The 16,475-nt window shown below is 35.2% G+C and overlaps 1 protein-coding gene across 6 annotated transcripts in view; it reads left to right on the top strand.

Moving 5' to 3' along the window:
• The first annotated feature begins 4,266 nt into the window (after positions 1-4,266).
• Positions 4,267-16,475, top strand: part of LOC110463989 (phosphatidylinositol N-acetylglucosaminyltransferase subunit A-like) — a 26,360-nt gene continuing 14,151 nt past the window's right edge. For 2 of the 6 annotated variants that reach the window (XR_002464455.1, XM_021518970.1), the window contains exons 1-9: positions 5,322-5,495; positions 7,728-7,866; positions 10,400-10,556; positions 11,344-11,466; positions 12,629-12,804; positions 13,196-13,311; positions 13,661-13,768; positions 14,370-14,476; positions 15,818-15,900. Coding sequence is in view for 5 of the 6 variants with exons in the window: in XM_021518970.1 (XP_021374645.1) it covers positions 7,850-7,866; positions 10,400-10,556; positions 11,344-11,466; positions 12,629-12,804; positions 13,196-13,311; positions 13,661-13,768; positions 14,370-14,476; positions 15,818-15,900 (887 nt within the window). In the remaining variant the exon portion in view is untranslated. Of the gene's footprint in view, positions 4,349-4,692; positions 4,718-5,321; positions 5,535-7,727; positions 7,867-10,399; positions 10,557-11,343; positions 11,467-12,628; positions 12,805-13,195; positions 13,312-13,660; positions 13,769-14,369; positions 14,477-15,817; positions 15,901-16,475 lie in introns of those variants that run through there. The other 4 variants (XM_021518971.1, XM_021518974.1, XM_021518973.1 and 1 more) reach the window with 4 other exon arrangements.

Here is a 16,475-nt window from a genome sequence, read left to right as displayed (position 1 = left end):
CAGTAATTTAAACTTTCGTAGTACTGATACCTTTTTCATGCATGTTTTTTGAATTTCGGAAATATGTAAAGACCATTTTGCATCTGCACTAAATATTACGCCTAAATGTTTATGACTTTCAACACAATTCAGAGTCTCAGTACCAAAACAAATCTGTAAAGGAAGTATATTTCGCGAATTAGATATAAATAACACATCAGTTTTCTGTTGATTAAATTTAGTAAGCCAGTCCCGTGACCATTTGTCAAGTTTTTCCAAATCTCTGTTTACACACATTTCAATATCAGCATGAGAAGACGAAGAATACATCAAAGAGGTATCATCAGCAAATAAGCGTGAAATACAATTTAAATTATCAACAATATCATTAATATAAACCAAAAATAACAGAGGACCTAACACACTTCCTTGTGGTACACCAGCATTTGTGTAACCTATATTAGAATACACACCTTTAACAAGAACCTGTTGTTGTCTGTTTGAAATGTAATTTTTAAACCAACGTAGTAAACCATCTCTAATACCATAAGCATGTAATTTATGTAAAAGACCCCTATGCCAAACTCGGTCAAAAGCCTTCGATATATCACAAAAAATTAGACAAGTATACATACGTTAACCATTTCACTTTTGTTAACAAATGTATTGCTACTCATGTGATTCCACTAATTAACACACACGTGTATAGCTTTCTTCGAGAGAAGAACTAACATATGCTCTATGCTTGTTTTACCATTCCTCTGAAATCATTTTAAAATATTGTTGATTAATGGAATAAAATACTGTTTCAACTAAACAATTTTTTTTTATGTAACCTTCTGGGGCCCCTGTTTACCTACACACGTGCATTTTATTTTACCTGTAAGAAATCCAGATACTTTTTTTAATTTCTGTCGGATTGCCTTATAGCACAGGAATATTTTTCATATGAAAACAAAAAATGAAAAATGTACCACAGTAGAAAATCTGCGGTCGGCGAAGGGTGAGTGATGATATCTGATGTCAACTTGTCCAATCAGTTACACGATTAAACATTTTTTTCAATAATTGCATATTTTCTTTGCTAATAATCTGCTTATGCTTTTTATAAAGCATTTCGAATAATTTTGTACCTTATATTCCGTGTAGAAATACTTGTCGAACATTTCACCAGTCAAGCTGTCTGCATTCAGCTCTAAAGATTAATCTGGTTTTACGTTGTCCGCCATTTTTATTTTTTATTTTTTAAGCATGAGCGAAACTTGTCTTCAGGTGCGCAAGTATACCCTTATGACTTCACAAAATATGCATAATATCTTACACACCGTATACATATATAACAAGGTGAACGTATCAAATCACAACATAAGGATGGCCCTAGTACACATGACTGGTTATTCAATTGTATACAACTCTATTATGAAATGAGTGGGAGTTTATATGGTACACGTATTGCATACTTTGGCGAACCACAACGTAAAACATAGGGATGCACTTAATATTGTATTTCATCATTCTATCACGACACAGAAGTAGTGTACTACCGACGCTTTTCACTGATTAAACGTAGTTTTATTGCCATAATTATATGCAACAATGATTAAGCATAACAACTACAGCCCTACTTCTCAGCACAATAATAATGGAGTATATCACAGGTAGGTAGTAACAATAGAAAGACAGAGGATCCTGTAGAGACATTTACGTGCAGGTATTCATAACTAGTCTATGGTGAAATCACAAGCTTTGTTGGACTGGATGCACAAACGAAAGATATTGAATAGATTTTCACAATCTCATTCGACAAAATAAAGACTTCTTTTAAAATACTCCTATAAGTAGAGATCGTTGGTTACCGTAATCACCGTGTATTATTTGAAAATAACTTTAAGGTGCAGCGCGATAATAGATTTACAATAATCTCCTAAGCATTGGGAATATAAACAACTGTGTTGTGTACGACTTGTTCTGGAGGAAATAGTTATGTCGAGTGAGGGTACACGGATGCATGTACAGATCGAATCGTTTCCCATGACATACATTAACGTTAAGGTTGCAGCCTTTGGAAATTCACATGGTCAGCTATGCGCGACTTGTTGATGAAATCAGGGAATGCTGGTCATCATGTGACAAAGAACAGTCTGATAATTATGATTCTAGGTAGCATTGCCTTGTATTGAAGTAAACACAAAGATACATTTAGTTATTTTTTCATTCGGTAATATTATGGTCGAACACTTTCGAGAATGAGAAAGTGATGCTGGGAAATGTCGCGTATTCATTTGGTAAAATAGACACAATCAACATGCTTGTATATTATGGTCGAACACTTGCGAGAAAATAATGCTGGGAAATGTGAGGTGTCGTAATTTTACAGAGATTCCGCTGACTGTTGGACTGTAGGCGCTATCTTTGCTGAAAGAACTTCGATATAGGTATGGGTTTCTCTCAGAACTATTATATATATAGTTTTTTTTTTTTTTTTTTTTTTGAAGTTTTGCAACAATACATTACACATATCACAATTATATTTCAAACACACATTCTCTATTCGCGCTCATTTTCTGTCTATGCTTTGCCATTTTTCAAATAATATTTCATCAAAGTTATAGTTAATAATGCTGAAAAACAGACAGTTCCTCAGACATAGTTACGGGTTGTGGCAATGGTAGTAGGGTCCTAACATATGCCTTTTTTCAAACTAATGTAAGTTCATATTATTGGGTAGATAAGCCACGGATCAGTAAAATACCGGTAACGTGTATCATCTCCTAAAATAACGAGGAAAGCATTGTTATATTTAGCCCAGCAACACCAGTACTTAGCAACTGTGACGTACACGCGCAGTCAGGTAGTGACGTTATACCAGATACTGAACTCTCAGACGCTGAGACCCTGATGGCTGTCTCGCTGTACTTCACACGATATGCCATAGATTTCATGTAGCTGTTATACAAACTGTTGTGAACCACAGTAATTAATTATTCATTAACAGTTGTGTACTTTGCGACATATGTGGTGCATTTGAATCTCTGTCCCTGGTAAGGTTAGCTCGTCTTGCGGAGCTAGTTGTCAGTATGGTGTTCTAAAAGGATGTTTACACCTGGCTTGGCTGAAAGAGACTATGCTATTCACAACATCAGCTTTTATATAACCGAAACTGTGAATGGGATATCGTGGGCAGGATTTCGTCATTTTATCCCGCTAGTTTATACATAAACATTGTACATACTATCAGCGTGATGTATTATAAAATGTATTTATAAACTTACCTTATCTTTATCTAGGACTAGTTACATCGTTTTATCACAATATTTTGAACATTTTATATAACAACGAGCACACTCAGTGAGATTCTTGTTGATAGCCGGAATATTTCTATGGTTGGTTATCATGTTGATCTAAATCGAGTTAGTTAATTTTCAAATTGTATAAAGACACGAGGTTTACCGTGTGTCCATTACAATGTGAACATTAGTTACATGTGAAAATAGAGTAAGATAAAAATGAGAATCGAGCACCACGAGTTTAGGGACATTTTTCTTCCGCAGCGTTCAGATATTTTATTAAAAAAATGTATTTCTTTTTGGTGGGAAACAATTGCCATGAACTATGACGTCACAACGGAAGATGACATCGCAAGGCATTGTTACTTGAAGCACGGAATTAGATTAGTTAGATTGTTATCTGTCCGTGCTTGAAATCATAATTAGGAGATTGACCTAGAAATCACGACCAGAGTGTTACCGCTATTGGGTAACCAAAAATTCAATGAGTTGGGAGTGGGGAACCCCACATGTGGTTGTGGGAGCTGGAGGACTTTTCCGTAATTATGCGTTTGAGACTGCAGTAGATACTTCAACCTATAGATATAGTAACACATTTTGTATCTTATGATATTTTAGATACAATGAAAAGTCTATGATCGCATTTGAACTACTGCAACTGACATTAGAATGTGACGTTTTTTTAGAAACTGAAATGCTCTGTCAAAACGGAGTTTAGCGACACACATGTTCCAAATTCTAATTTGAAACAATGACAACATTATGCCCTATCTGAAACGGGATCAGTATGATTTTTACACACGGCAGAGACGTCTCTGGTAATATATGTCTCACATACGGCCGTAACATCACAGAGCTATCTGATTCTGGATTGAAACAGGGGTCCGCCAGCTTTAACCTTCCCCTCTCAACCCTTTTACAGAAGCTACGATGTAAGCAGCCCTCCCCCAACCGTAGGCTACGGCCATGATGTTATTAGTATTACGTCAAAGTAGTAGACCTTCACTGACAGGACTACACTAGTAGCTCTGGTAGACATCTCATGAAGTGCTTGTCAGTATCGCAAAGCTAGGAAACCCGAGGTGATTATATGGTGTATTTATTGTGTCTATCCAATTTCGACCATAACACTAATCAGAACACAAGTTATTTACTTCGACTCCCAACATCTGCAATGCAGACACATGGATTAACCGCAGACGTACGCCGTCTGCACGCATACAACCATATTATGAATGGCGGTTGCCGGCACGCCTTCAACAGGTCACGTGGAAACCGTCACGATCGATATTCACACAAATCATTTACATATTTTGATGATCTAAGGGGAAATGTTCAGACACAAGAATCCGAACCAATATTTCCTTGTCGGAATCTGTATAGTTACAAAGTATGCAATAGGACCGTTGGTTTGAGTGTATGATGATTTTTCGGATCTATTTTGATGTGAAGTAAGTAACCAGAGACGTATAAAATAAAGCTACTAGACTGGATTCATTGTATAATTATTTGTTTTAGCAGACACTAGGGCTACATTCGCGTTACCGGTTGAAACGGTACGTGTGGCGCAGAAATTTTCCACGATAAACGAACACACTTGGACCGTTCTATAAGCAGAGCTAAAAATGCACAGTTTCGGAGAATAAAAAAACAATGTATCAAGAATATTATGCCCTTCTCTCACGCGTCCACTAAATTACATAACGTATCTTAAAAACTACATGTGGCTTGACATTGTTTTAGAAAGAAATAACGCAAACTAGCAATATTCAGCAGTTTAGTTTCGGCCAGGTACGTCTGGACCCCTCAATCTACACGTACCAAATTTTCCTGAGGTCAGCCTCGGTCCAAATCTGTACCTGTCGTTTTCTTTACAGGTTCAGCCGGTTCAACCGTTTCAACCGGTAACGCGAATGTACCCTTGGTTAATAGTTTCCATCCTTAGCAACTCTTAATCAGAAACCACTGAAGTACTGTAAAAACTGTAAATAATTGGATGTCATTTAAATAAGTGAAGAGAGACGAGAACATTGTGTGACAACGAGTAAACGTGCTAGATACCAAACATTCCTTTGACGTTGACATTATTCGTCTCCATTAAGCTAACAAAGCTTTCAGTACTACAACGAGAATTAATAGGAACTCTTCTAAATTGGAGGTAAAGAAGAGAATACCGTTTCCGGGTAAACATTTTGCATGTGAAAACGCTAGTCCACTGGTTTATTGACGGTAAATATTCAGATACGACTGGCCAATTCCTTAGATCGGGTTAATGGTTTTGGTCCTTTTATATACAAACGAGCACATTCATTGAGATGCTTGCTGATAACAAGAAAATACCTTCGAACCAGAGGGAGGGGCGGGGTGTCCTAAACTAGTCCGAAGTAACCGATTTCCCCATTTAAAAAAAAAGGTTTTCATGGACAAGAGATATTCTCAATCTCCTAACTTAAAACCGACAAAACAATTGAACAATTATAAAACCAGATTATCCAAATCTTAAACAAAGATTGGTTTTCTTTCTTTCATTACGATTATTGATCAGGTTGGACACAACAGCACAGCGGCTCATGATCATCTTTATCTGTTTATAGGTAATCCTGCATTTTGGGAACAGTTGCCCATTTGAGTAACAATTTTATTACTGAAATTCATTTTAAATAATTGAGCAAAAAGGGGATATTTTTTTCAACTAAATCCAATAAATATCAACGAAGTACATTTAATATGTACACAAAAGTTATCAATTGTGATGTCTAACTTTTGGTGAAATTGAAAAAGCATATCACTGATATTTTTTCTCCATTGACTTCAGTGTGTAGTCAATGGGATCATCCAGTGCAAATGTGACAGGTACGCATGGCATTTTCTGTGTGCTATTTATAGCTACTCTACAACGCACTATAAGCAATGGATGTTATACAATTTGTCATTTCCCCAAAGATTTAGACAACTGAATTTACATTTTTATCTCTTATTGGAATATGCTGAAAGGTAGATGCCCTTTTTTGTTCATAATGTTTATGAGAGAACTACATGTGTTTTCATTTCACTTTATTCCACATTTCAGTAATAAAATTGTAACTGTTCCCCAAATGCAGGATTGTTACCCATATGAGCCGTTGTGCCCAACCTGTTTATTGTATGATGATGATTGTCCCTGTATGAATATAATCTTGCCTACACAGGTATTTTTATCAAAACAATTGCCTATAGAACATTTATTATCTGATTATAGCTACTATTTTGTCTTAGTTGTGTAGATAAACAATCTATTGTTGATCTGAAGGTCGTCAGGGGGCCTTGGATCCATTATTGCATTTTGCATCCAAAGAAAAATTACCCGATAAACAATACATATAGGAAATGAAATTGGAGTTGCCAATCCCTGTTATATAAGTCTGTGCCGATATGGATGGAACTGCAAATATACACAAAATTACAAAGTTTTTGTATCTCTATATAAGCATGATTTGATACTTAAGCAAGGTGCAAGCCCACCTTCTTCAGTTCAAAAGACTTTTAAATGATACCTAAACAGTGCAAAATTGTATGGGAGGGATATCTAACCAATTTGTTGGTGTTTTTTTATGACTTGTGTCATCTCAATATCAGCTTAAAGTCGTGATGTATGTATTTAATGTGTTTTATTTATTTACTAGAAATAAATCCCAAGGAAATTCCATTTGTGCTATTTTTAGGTACTTACTCATGCCGATATGATGCAGTATCAACCTCAGAGCGTCATGACGTTGATAACATTATATCAAGATAAGGAAATTATGTATCAGCCAATCAGATTGCAAGATATTTGCAAATCATATAATAAAGCCTGGTACTAAGTTACTATGTTTTCCTGCACTGTCTAGAGCATGTGATGCTGAACATTTGCAGCTCTGAAATTGTACCATTATCATCAGTGAACTGTGCTTAAATTCTTGAATTATCTGTGTAAAATTTAGTTCAATTGTAAATTAGATACATGAAATGTCCTCTTTCAGATTTGTATCAAGTCAGGACAGAAGTGAAGGAGAGTAATGTAATTATTGTTTACAGAAAGCACTTTGGGTTTTAGCTGTATGGTAATGATAAGACTGCAGAATAGAAGATTATGGGCAATTTTGGCAGTGTTGACCATGATGAAAGAGTTGAAGTTTATATGAATAAAATAAGTTCACGTTTGCCAGCATGGATATTTACTTTCAGGTGAAGAGTAATGATTTAAGTCTGTAGACTTAATGCTTTTTTTGTTTTAATATATTTATACTTGATCCACTTTGAAAGTGTCAGTTTACAAATAAGATGCGATTGTTCAACTGTTATTATATAAATAACAGTTTGTCCAAATGTATTGTAGACAGGTTTTTTGGCCTAGTTGATTTAGATATGCACTACAGAATTTTTGCCCTTATCATAATTAATGAAAATAAACAGCAAACATGTACATATTTTGTTTTGCAGATGTAGAAGAGATTCACATGATGATTTGACGTACAAAGCATGATGACATAGGTCTGAACAGATCATGGTACGGGGGCTGGTAAGGGAGAGAACTGTCAACTTGATCCACACTGATTGACGCCATGAAACACAATGTTTGGTAAGATGTCCAACGATGGTATCTCGACTGACATTTAAAGAAATGTGTGAACAGAAGTATTCAAATGTCATTTTATCATCTTCATTTAGGCATCAGAATTTACTGCATTTCACAAGAAATGCTATGTAAAATACACAGTGATAGTTAGGGCTAGTGAAACAACATAATCTGTGTACTCTAGGGTTAGGGGACAGACCCAATGTAACTCTTTTCTCACTAAAGTTATGAGAATACAACAACATGGATGTAATATGTTTGTACTAGCTCAGGGCTAGTAGACAACCCCTATTGAATGCTCTACTGATCCATGATATAGCTTATACGTCTGTATAATATGACTTACATGGTATGGTGCCAATTACTATATGGTGTGCACATATATATCACAGCACTGCAGGGATAATCCTGGAGGGGGCCATGGGGTCATTGCCCCCTTAAAACTGAAATTGACCCCTCCATCTTACAATTTTCCTTTAATTTTGCCATCTTAATTTTGATATTTACTGAAAGTTACTGAAAATGGCCTACTGCTCTCAAATTCAAGGATTTTCCCTGCACTGATCTGATAAGTTCCTTTAGCCATGGTCAAGACCACTGATAAAAGTTAAAGATAGAATGTAGTATTGTCCTTGTTGCATAGACCTGCGGTTTAAGATAATTTATATAAGACTTGTATTATCCTTTTTATATAGACTTGCGGTTTAAGATAATTTATATAAGATTTGTATTATCCTTGTTATATAGACTTGCAGTTTAAGATAATTTATATAAAACTTGTATTATCCTTGTTATATAGACTTGCGGTTTAAGATAATTATATAAGACTTGTATTATCCTTGTTATATAGACTTGCGGTTTAAGATAATTATATAAGACTTGTATTATCCTTGTTATATAGACTTGCGGTTTAAGATAATTATATAAGACTTGTATTATCCTTGTTATATAGACTTGCGGTTTAAGATAATTATATAAGACTTGTATTATCCTTGTTATATAGACTTGCGGTTTAAGATAATTATATAAGACTTGTATTATCCTTGTTATATAGACTTGCGGTTTAAGATAATTATATAAGACTTGTATTATCCTTGCTATATAGACTTGCGGTTTAAGATAATTTATGTATTAAAGACTTGAGTGACACATGCATCATCACTCTTACCTCTTAAGAATCCTAGATCCAAGGTTTAAGGTTAAATAGATGACATGTGCTGTTTTCCTTGTCTGGATAAAAGCTTCTGCTCAGTTAAACAATACATTGTACATGAAAATTCACGGACATATAGCAGTGGCGGATCCAGAAACCTATCTGGGGGGGGGGGGGGTTCCAAATATCCAGGGGGGGTTTCCATGTAAGGAAAAATTGAGGAAAATGGTGAAAATACATGGTTTTTAAAAAAATATCTCAGGGTGAGAGGTTTCTGGAAGCCCAAAATAGGATTCATTTCTAGATGGCACTAGTTCATTGTGTTAAAAGGAATAGAAAATGGGGGAGGGGGGGGTGGGGGGTGGGGTGATGTCGGTCAGAGCTGTTAGGATATATAAGTTTTCAAAATTCCACACATGTTATCATACCAATTAAGTGTAATGCCTATATAGGATTTAAAGGTTGGCTCCTGCATATTTTCACCAAAACACTGTACCTTACTTTTCAAAGATTATATAGTTATACAGTTAATTTTGTTTGTTTGAAAGATTGGAGTACAGCTGAGCTGAATTATCAATTGATATTATTAGTGAAAGAAAATACTAAAATAATGTACCTAAGGGTTAAAAATGTTATCTGAATTTAACTAGTTTTTAACTTAATAATGTTTTATGGAGTAAACACATGTATTACATTTAATGGTAAATGCCTTTGTGAGTTGTCTGTTGATATTCAGATGTAAGGTACTGAATAACTATATGTCATTGAGTAACATGTACATCAATCTACTCGCAATATGTAAGACTTGTTGGTGTAGGGGAGGTAACTGAGTTACTTTCAACCGAATGATACAAAGTGATTTTTTGGGATGAATTTGGGGTCGTTATAAGGCCCATTCCCCTAAAATTTTCACAGCACAGTTTATTATGCGAAAATCATTGATGCTTAGTGAAGTATACAATTATATTACTATATGCATAAAGACACCAGGAGAGCTCCAGATTCACTGTATAACACGTCACTCAAAACTGACTCTCTTAAATAGCATTAAGGAAAATAGTATTTGCTAGGTTTATTTATTTGATATAATGTGAATATTTTTGTGTCATTTATATCTCTAAGTAAACATTCCCATATAAGTCTATTTTCGGCAGTGTTTTTCTTGGTGCCGAGGTCATCTGCCTTTGAGTAGTATTGTAAGAATTCTGTGATGCATATATTTAACCCCAACAAAGTTATTGCCTTTTTGGTAGAAAGCTATTTAGGACATTTGTTTATATATATATTGTTTAATATACCTTGGAAATTTGTTTAAGGAATACAATTGTGACCTCATAAAAAATTGAAGCAGTCGTGTACAATGTATATCATACTTATTTCCAGCATGGTGTCTGATTTTTTCTTCCCAAACATGGGAGGTGTGGAGAGTCACATTTACCAGCTGTCACAGTGTCTGTTGGAACGGGGTCACAAGGTCATTGTCGTCACCCATTTCTATGGCAACAGGAAGGGAGTCAGATATCTGACCAACGGTCTTAAGGTAATAGACACTGTACGTAGAGATGTATGTCTAGGTATGTTTAGTGTTATTCCAGAAATAATACGGAAGTGGGGCGGGGGGTTAAGGAGGTAGATTTTGTGACCTCTACCACTCACATTTTTTTCATTTAAGGTCATCATCATTTTAACTTATTGATTGATCTATATAGATTTAATGGGGAAATTTATGAGTGAAATTCGAAATTAAGTTTATTTGTATGGGAATTAGTCCTTTACCTGACGGTGTGAATCACTAGAAAAAAATCCTGAATAACTTTGTTTTTATATGGATTGAAGGGTGTTTTTGAAGTGTTCATGCCGGTATGAGCGCAAATCGGTTACATCCATATTGCATGAAGCCTGCTAGGGCTTCATGTTTAATATGGATGTAACCGATTTTCAATCCATATATTTACATTTTTACTATAAAACAATTGTGTAAAATTGTTTATTTGCTCTTAAATAATGAATTTATTTACTGCGATTTGTATATACGTCGTCCTTTAAACGACATTGGCGGAACAGCCCTATTTAAATAAAATTGGCGCCAATAATTAACTGTATTCATTTGAGTGTTAACCAAAGCAAGCGACAAGACTCTCATTGAACAAGGTTAATCTATGACGTCATAAGTAAACCACGTTTTACGTCACAAGGGTTTATGCTTTCATACTCAAATGAAATGCGTTTCTGCTGGTTATGATCATATAGTGGGTTGCAGCGGAAAAATGTAAATATATTCAAATGAATTAAGATTAACTGATTTAACTATTGATATTATTTTATAGGTTTACTACCTACCATTCCCAGCTTTCTACAACCAGTGTATCTTGCCGACAATCTTCACAACCTTTCCGTTGTTGAGGAACATCTTCATACGTGAGCACATCACAATTGTCCATGGCCATTCAGTAAGTGATATATAACTAAAATTGAATATAACAACCCTGTTTTTAAGATAGAGATATCTTGAATCGGGGATACTGGGTATGATATAAGTCGAAAACAGGGCTTTGGTATATAAGATTTGGTTATCAAAATATTTTATCCTGTGGATGGAAATTTCTCTGCCTTTATCACACTTTGAAAAAGGATTAATTTTTCCAACACTGAGTATCTATATAAAATGATCGACAAACACCAAACGTTCGACTGACAATGTCAGCGGACATCTTTAGGATGGTATGACAATGTCAGCAGACATCTTTAGGATGGTAAAAACGTCATTTAAAAAAAATGACTTATCATGTCGTCTATAACATTCATCACTTTGAAAATACTGTATACCCGAAAATGTTTGCCAAGTCAAACTTTTGCACTTCCCCACAATTCTCCATACTTACCAGCTCTCCCTATTTAGGAGGGAGACTCCCGATTTTGGACTCTTAAATTTAGTATTTTCAACCAGTGAGTTTGCTTAACTCTTCCTATATTCTAAGATCTATCGATTTCATCTGAAAGAACAACTCAAACAAGTCATTTTCAAGGGTTATTTTGTCTCTAAGGTTTAACACACAAAATATATTTATGTTGCAATTTTGAGCATGCAGAATCTCCACCATGGAAATTTCAAAAAGTTGGCAAGCATGATTCCCCCTTCACATTTAATTACGGTACATGTTATTGAATATTATATTGTTTACTAGTGTTCACTGTAATAACAGTGTCACCCTCAGTAGGGCAGACTGAATTTCAAAAATTAAACTGCAGCAAACATTCCTCAGTATACAGTATTCTGTCTTTGCGTATTGCAGAGTTATCTTCTCTTGTGAATAGGTATTGATTGTTACGTCATTGGATTGTGTGAGAAATTTACGTCGTTTTCTTAAAAATTGATGACGTAACTCTCATAAACAAATGACATAACAATCAATACCTGCTCACAAGAGCAGATAACTCTGCAATACGAAAAGACGGAATATCAGTATGTATCAAACTTTAAATTTATACATGAACAATGTACCTATAAACATGTTGCAACATTTCAAGACCATGCTATCACTGATCATGATTGAGCGATTTGTTTTGTTTACCTGGACAACATCCTGATGAGATTGTAAATTATGACTCCAGGCTTTTTCGACACTAGCTCATGAGGCTATGTTCCACGCCAGGACCTTGGGACTGAAGGCTGTCTTCACCGATCATTCATTGTTTGGATTTGCCGACGCAAGCTCAATCCTCACCAACAAAATCTTACAGTTCTCATTGGCTGATTGTAATCATGTGATATGTGTGTCTCATACAAGGTAAGTAGATTCATGTCACATAGCCATATTTTATCTTATTCTTCCAAAATCTGAGATCAGGCATGCACTTGAAAAACAATTCTGTATTTAAGACATCAAATATGCAAGATTCTGGTATAAAAAATGAACTGCCTGATCATGATACATTTATACAAATGTAGATGAATATTTTCAAAATCTTATGTAAAGTTTACTGTCTTGAAAAGACTTTTGCCGAAACGACTTGGTGAGATTTGTAAGATAGATGAAAACTTATTAAGGTTGGTGAAATGTATCATTCTGTATTCGTCTTGTCATTACAGCTAAAACGACTTAGTGAGATTTGTAAAATGAATTAAAATGTCTGAAGGTTGGTGGGATGCACCATTCTGTATTCTACTTGTCGTTACAGTAAGGAGAACACGGTGCTTAGAGCCAGTCTACAACCAGATGTCGTGTCGGTTATACCTAACGCAGTGGATGCCACTACGTTTGTACCAGACCCAACTAAACGACAACCAGGCAAAAGTAGGCAATACTATACAATTTAACACAAATTGTACAAAAGGGGGAATTGTCGATGAATACATTTTGTAGTATATTATTCTTTGCTACAATAAATGGGCACCAAACTAAAAGTCAGAAAAATGCTGAATAAATTGGAACTCTTCTTTGTTTGAAGTACAACATAGAGCGCTAGGGCACTCTACCTTAATTTATCATCTGTTTAAGTTCAAAATCAGTATGAAGATGGTAAAAATATCACTTATTAAGCTGGATTTCCTGCTTCTAATCAATGTTTGGTCAATTGTCAGAAAACAAACATGACTGTATACACTGAAGTGTTCTGTGTTTGACTTTTTGTATTCTATTTCAGTCACCATCGTCGTTGTGAGTCGGTTGGTATACAGGAAGGGGATGGACCTCCTGGCCGGTATCATACCCATCATCTGTCGGAGACATCCTGATGTACAGTTTATTATAGGTAACAGGACAGTTATTCTATCCATAAAATAATAAAGTCTTTAATTCTTATATTGTGTAAGGGTACATTGTTTTCTTGTCTACAAGATGCAGAAATATTGTGAACGGTGCTTGAAGATTCCAGGGGTTTATCAGGGTAATATGAAGGTCTGTTAAAGAACCCATTCTCAATTAAAAGAAGTTTAATAAATTTAAATAAAATCCTAACAATTGATCAAGTTTTCAAAATTCAGCATAGCATAGGACAGCTGACTGATTATGTTGTACATTGTTATAACGACTTCTCTGGACAATCCAGTTTACCCCCTCATTATGACCCCACGAATGCTTCCATTTGGACCAACAGAAGTGACTTATTTAAGCTGAAAATAAATAAATTGCATATATTTTTATTTCGCTTTTGGAACAAATATGCAGTGTTTAAATTTTGTAAAATGCAGTCGGTAATAAATTGTCCTGGCTAACAGTCTATCAGAGGTATAAGTTTTAAGTGTATCTTTTTCAGACAAGTATTGATCGGCAGAAAGTTAACTACTGTAAATAATTGATAGTATATAAGGAAAAGAATGAATTATTTAAAATTTGAATTTTCCATGTTTCAGGTGGAGATGGTCCTAAACGAATTGTTTTAGAGGAGGTGAGGGAACAACATGAGCTTCTTGACCGGGTTACTTTACTGGGAACACTGAAGCAAACACGGGTCAGAGAGGTAACTAATTAAGACACTTTATATGTACATTATATAATAATATGTAAATATATTATAGGATTATTATATTATACAGGGCCACGGTGGCCAAGTGGTTAAGGCGTCTGACATTCTGCTACCACTAGCCCTCAACCACTGGGTCGTGGGTTTGAGACCTATGTGGGGCAGTCGCCAGGTACTGGCCGTAGGTCAGTGGGTTTTCTCCGGTAACTCTGGCTTTCCTTCACCACCAAAACCTGGCACGACCTTAAATGACCATAGCTGTTAATAGGACGTAAACCACAAACAAACTAACAAATTATAGGATTGTCAACCCCATCAGTGGTTTCTGGTGTTGTCCATCAAAATCGTTAAGTGTCCATCAATCATGGTATTCTATTTGGTATATGATAAAAATGGCTAATTTAAATGCTTTTATTTGAAGTAGAAGGGTTTAAACTCTGTATGCAGAACCTTGTGCCGATATAAAGTTCCACGGCCAGAAACTGAATTATTGATAAGCATTGTTACATGTACTAAAAAGATTTTACATAATTTTCCTCTAAGAATCTAGACCACCAGTGGCAAAGTACCAGTTACTGTTATATAAAAAAAAAACTATTAGGGTGAGGATGTAGCCATGTAAAAAGAATTAATGATGATATAAGATCATCTGTTTTTATTAACTTTTCAAATTTCATAATGCAGTAATGTTAGATTTTATGTAAAAATGCTGCGAAAATTTTTCACACATTTTATCCCTTCTTTTAGCTGCGGGAACCGTAGCTTCTATGTCCTTTTTTTTTAATTTTGTTTTTTATTGTTATCGGACCGATAACAATAAAATTTTTTTTTTTAAAAATCGGACATAGAAGCTACGGTTCCCGCAGCTACCCTTCTTTGAGATATGGAATAGGGGAGATCTCCCTCATGGCAGGTTTCAGAGATTGACACGAATGTTATTCATTTAATATCATTTTATGGCATGACAATTAAAGCCATACACTTAATCAAAAGGTCACCAACAATGTCCAAAATTATGAAACAGAATCGTAAAATGTAACAGGGCAAGACTGGGATTCGTACCCTGAATCTGTGAACTCCAGATGTTTACTCATACTGACTAAGCTACCTGATAAAGTGTAGTCAGCTGACCTAGTAAACCCTTTTACAGTTTAAATCAAAACAAAATTAGAGGAAGAACATTTATAAAAGGAACTTGTCTTACAAACGTTTTCTTGTTTACATCAGCCATTGGAACAGTCCTTAGTTATTAGTTTCAACATTACAACATCATTTTTGAAATTAGATTTTTGAATGTTAAAGAAGAAATGTAAAAAAACATCTGTGTTGTGTGTTTAGGTGCTGGTTCAGGGTGACATTCTGGTGAACACCTCGTTGACGGAGGCATTTTGCATTGCCATAGTTGAGGCCGCTTGTTGTGGGTAAGTAAATGGCTGTGCACTGCTTTATTTCATACTGTGCTGTTTTTATATAGGTTTCAAAAATACTGAGCGATGTTGAGGAAATATGAATTAAACTTTGTGACAGCCATGTTGAGTATTTTGTTTATAATCTCAAAAATATTGACAAGAGTATAGATGAGTTAAATGTAGAATAACAGACTTGATTAAAGAATTATATATCAAAACTGTTGTCCTTGTAATTTTGCTTCTATGAACACTAATGATATTCCAACTTGTGCTGATATCAAGATGGACAGTAAAACTATGTTATGTGATGTAGGAATGTAATGGAGCATGCAAGCTTTACGTTCTTGCCTATTTTTAGGTCACCTGAGCTTTGCTCAAGTGACCTATTCCAATCGCTTTTCGTCCGTCGTCGTCCGTCGTGCGTCGTGCGTAAACTTTTACATTTTCAACTTCTTCTCAAGAACCAGTGGATGGATTTTTTTCAAACTTGGTCAGAATCATCCTTGGTAGATGAGGCTTCAAAATTGTAAAATTGGGATTCCTACCCCAACCCCTGGGGCCAGGGCGGGGCCCCAAAGGGAAAATTA

Source organism: Mizuhopecten yessoensis, unplaced genomic scaffold, assembly GCF_002113885.1.
Source record: "Mizuhopecten yessoensis strain PY_sf001 unplaced genomic scaffold, ASM211388v2 scaffold10949, whole genome shotgun sequence".
Classification (NCBI taxonomy): domain Eukaryota; kingdom Metazoa; phylum Mollusca; class Bivalvia; order Pectinida; family Pectinidae; genus Mizuhopecten; species Mizuhopecten yessoensis.
Note: the sequence above shows the minus strand (reverse complement) of the source record. Positions and strands in the feature narration are given on the sequence as shown.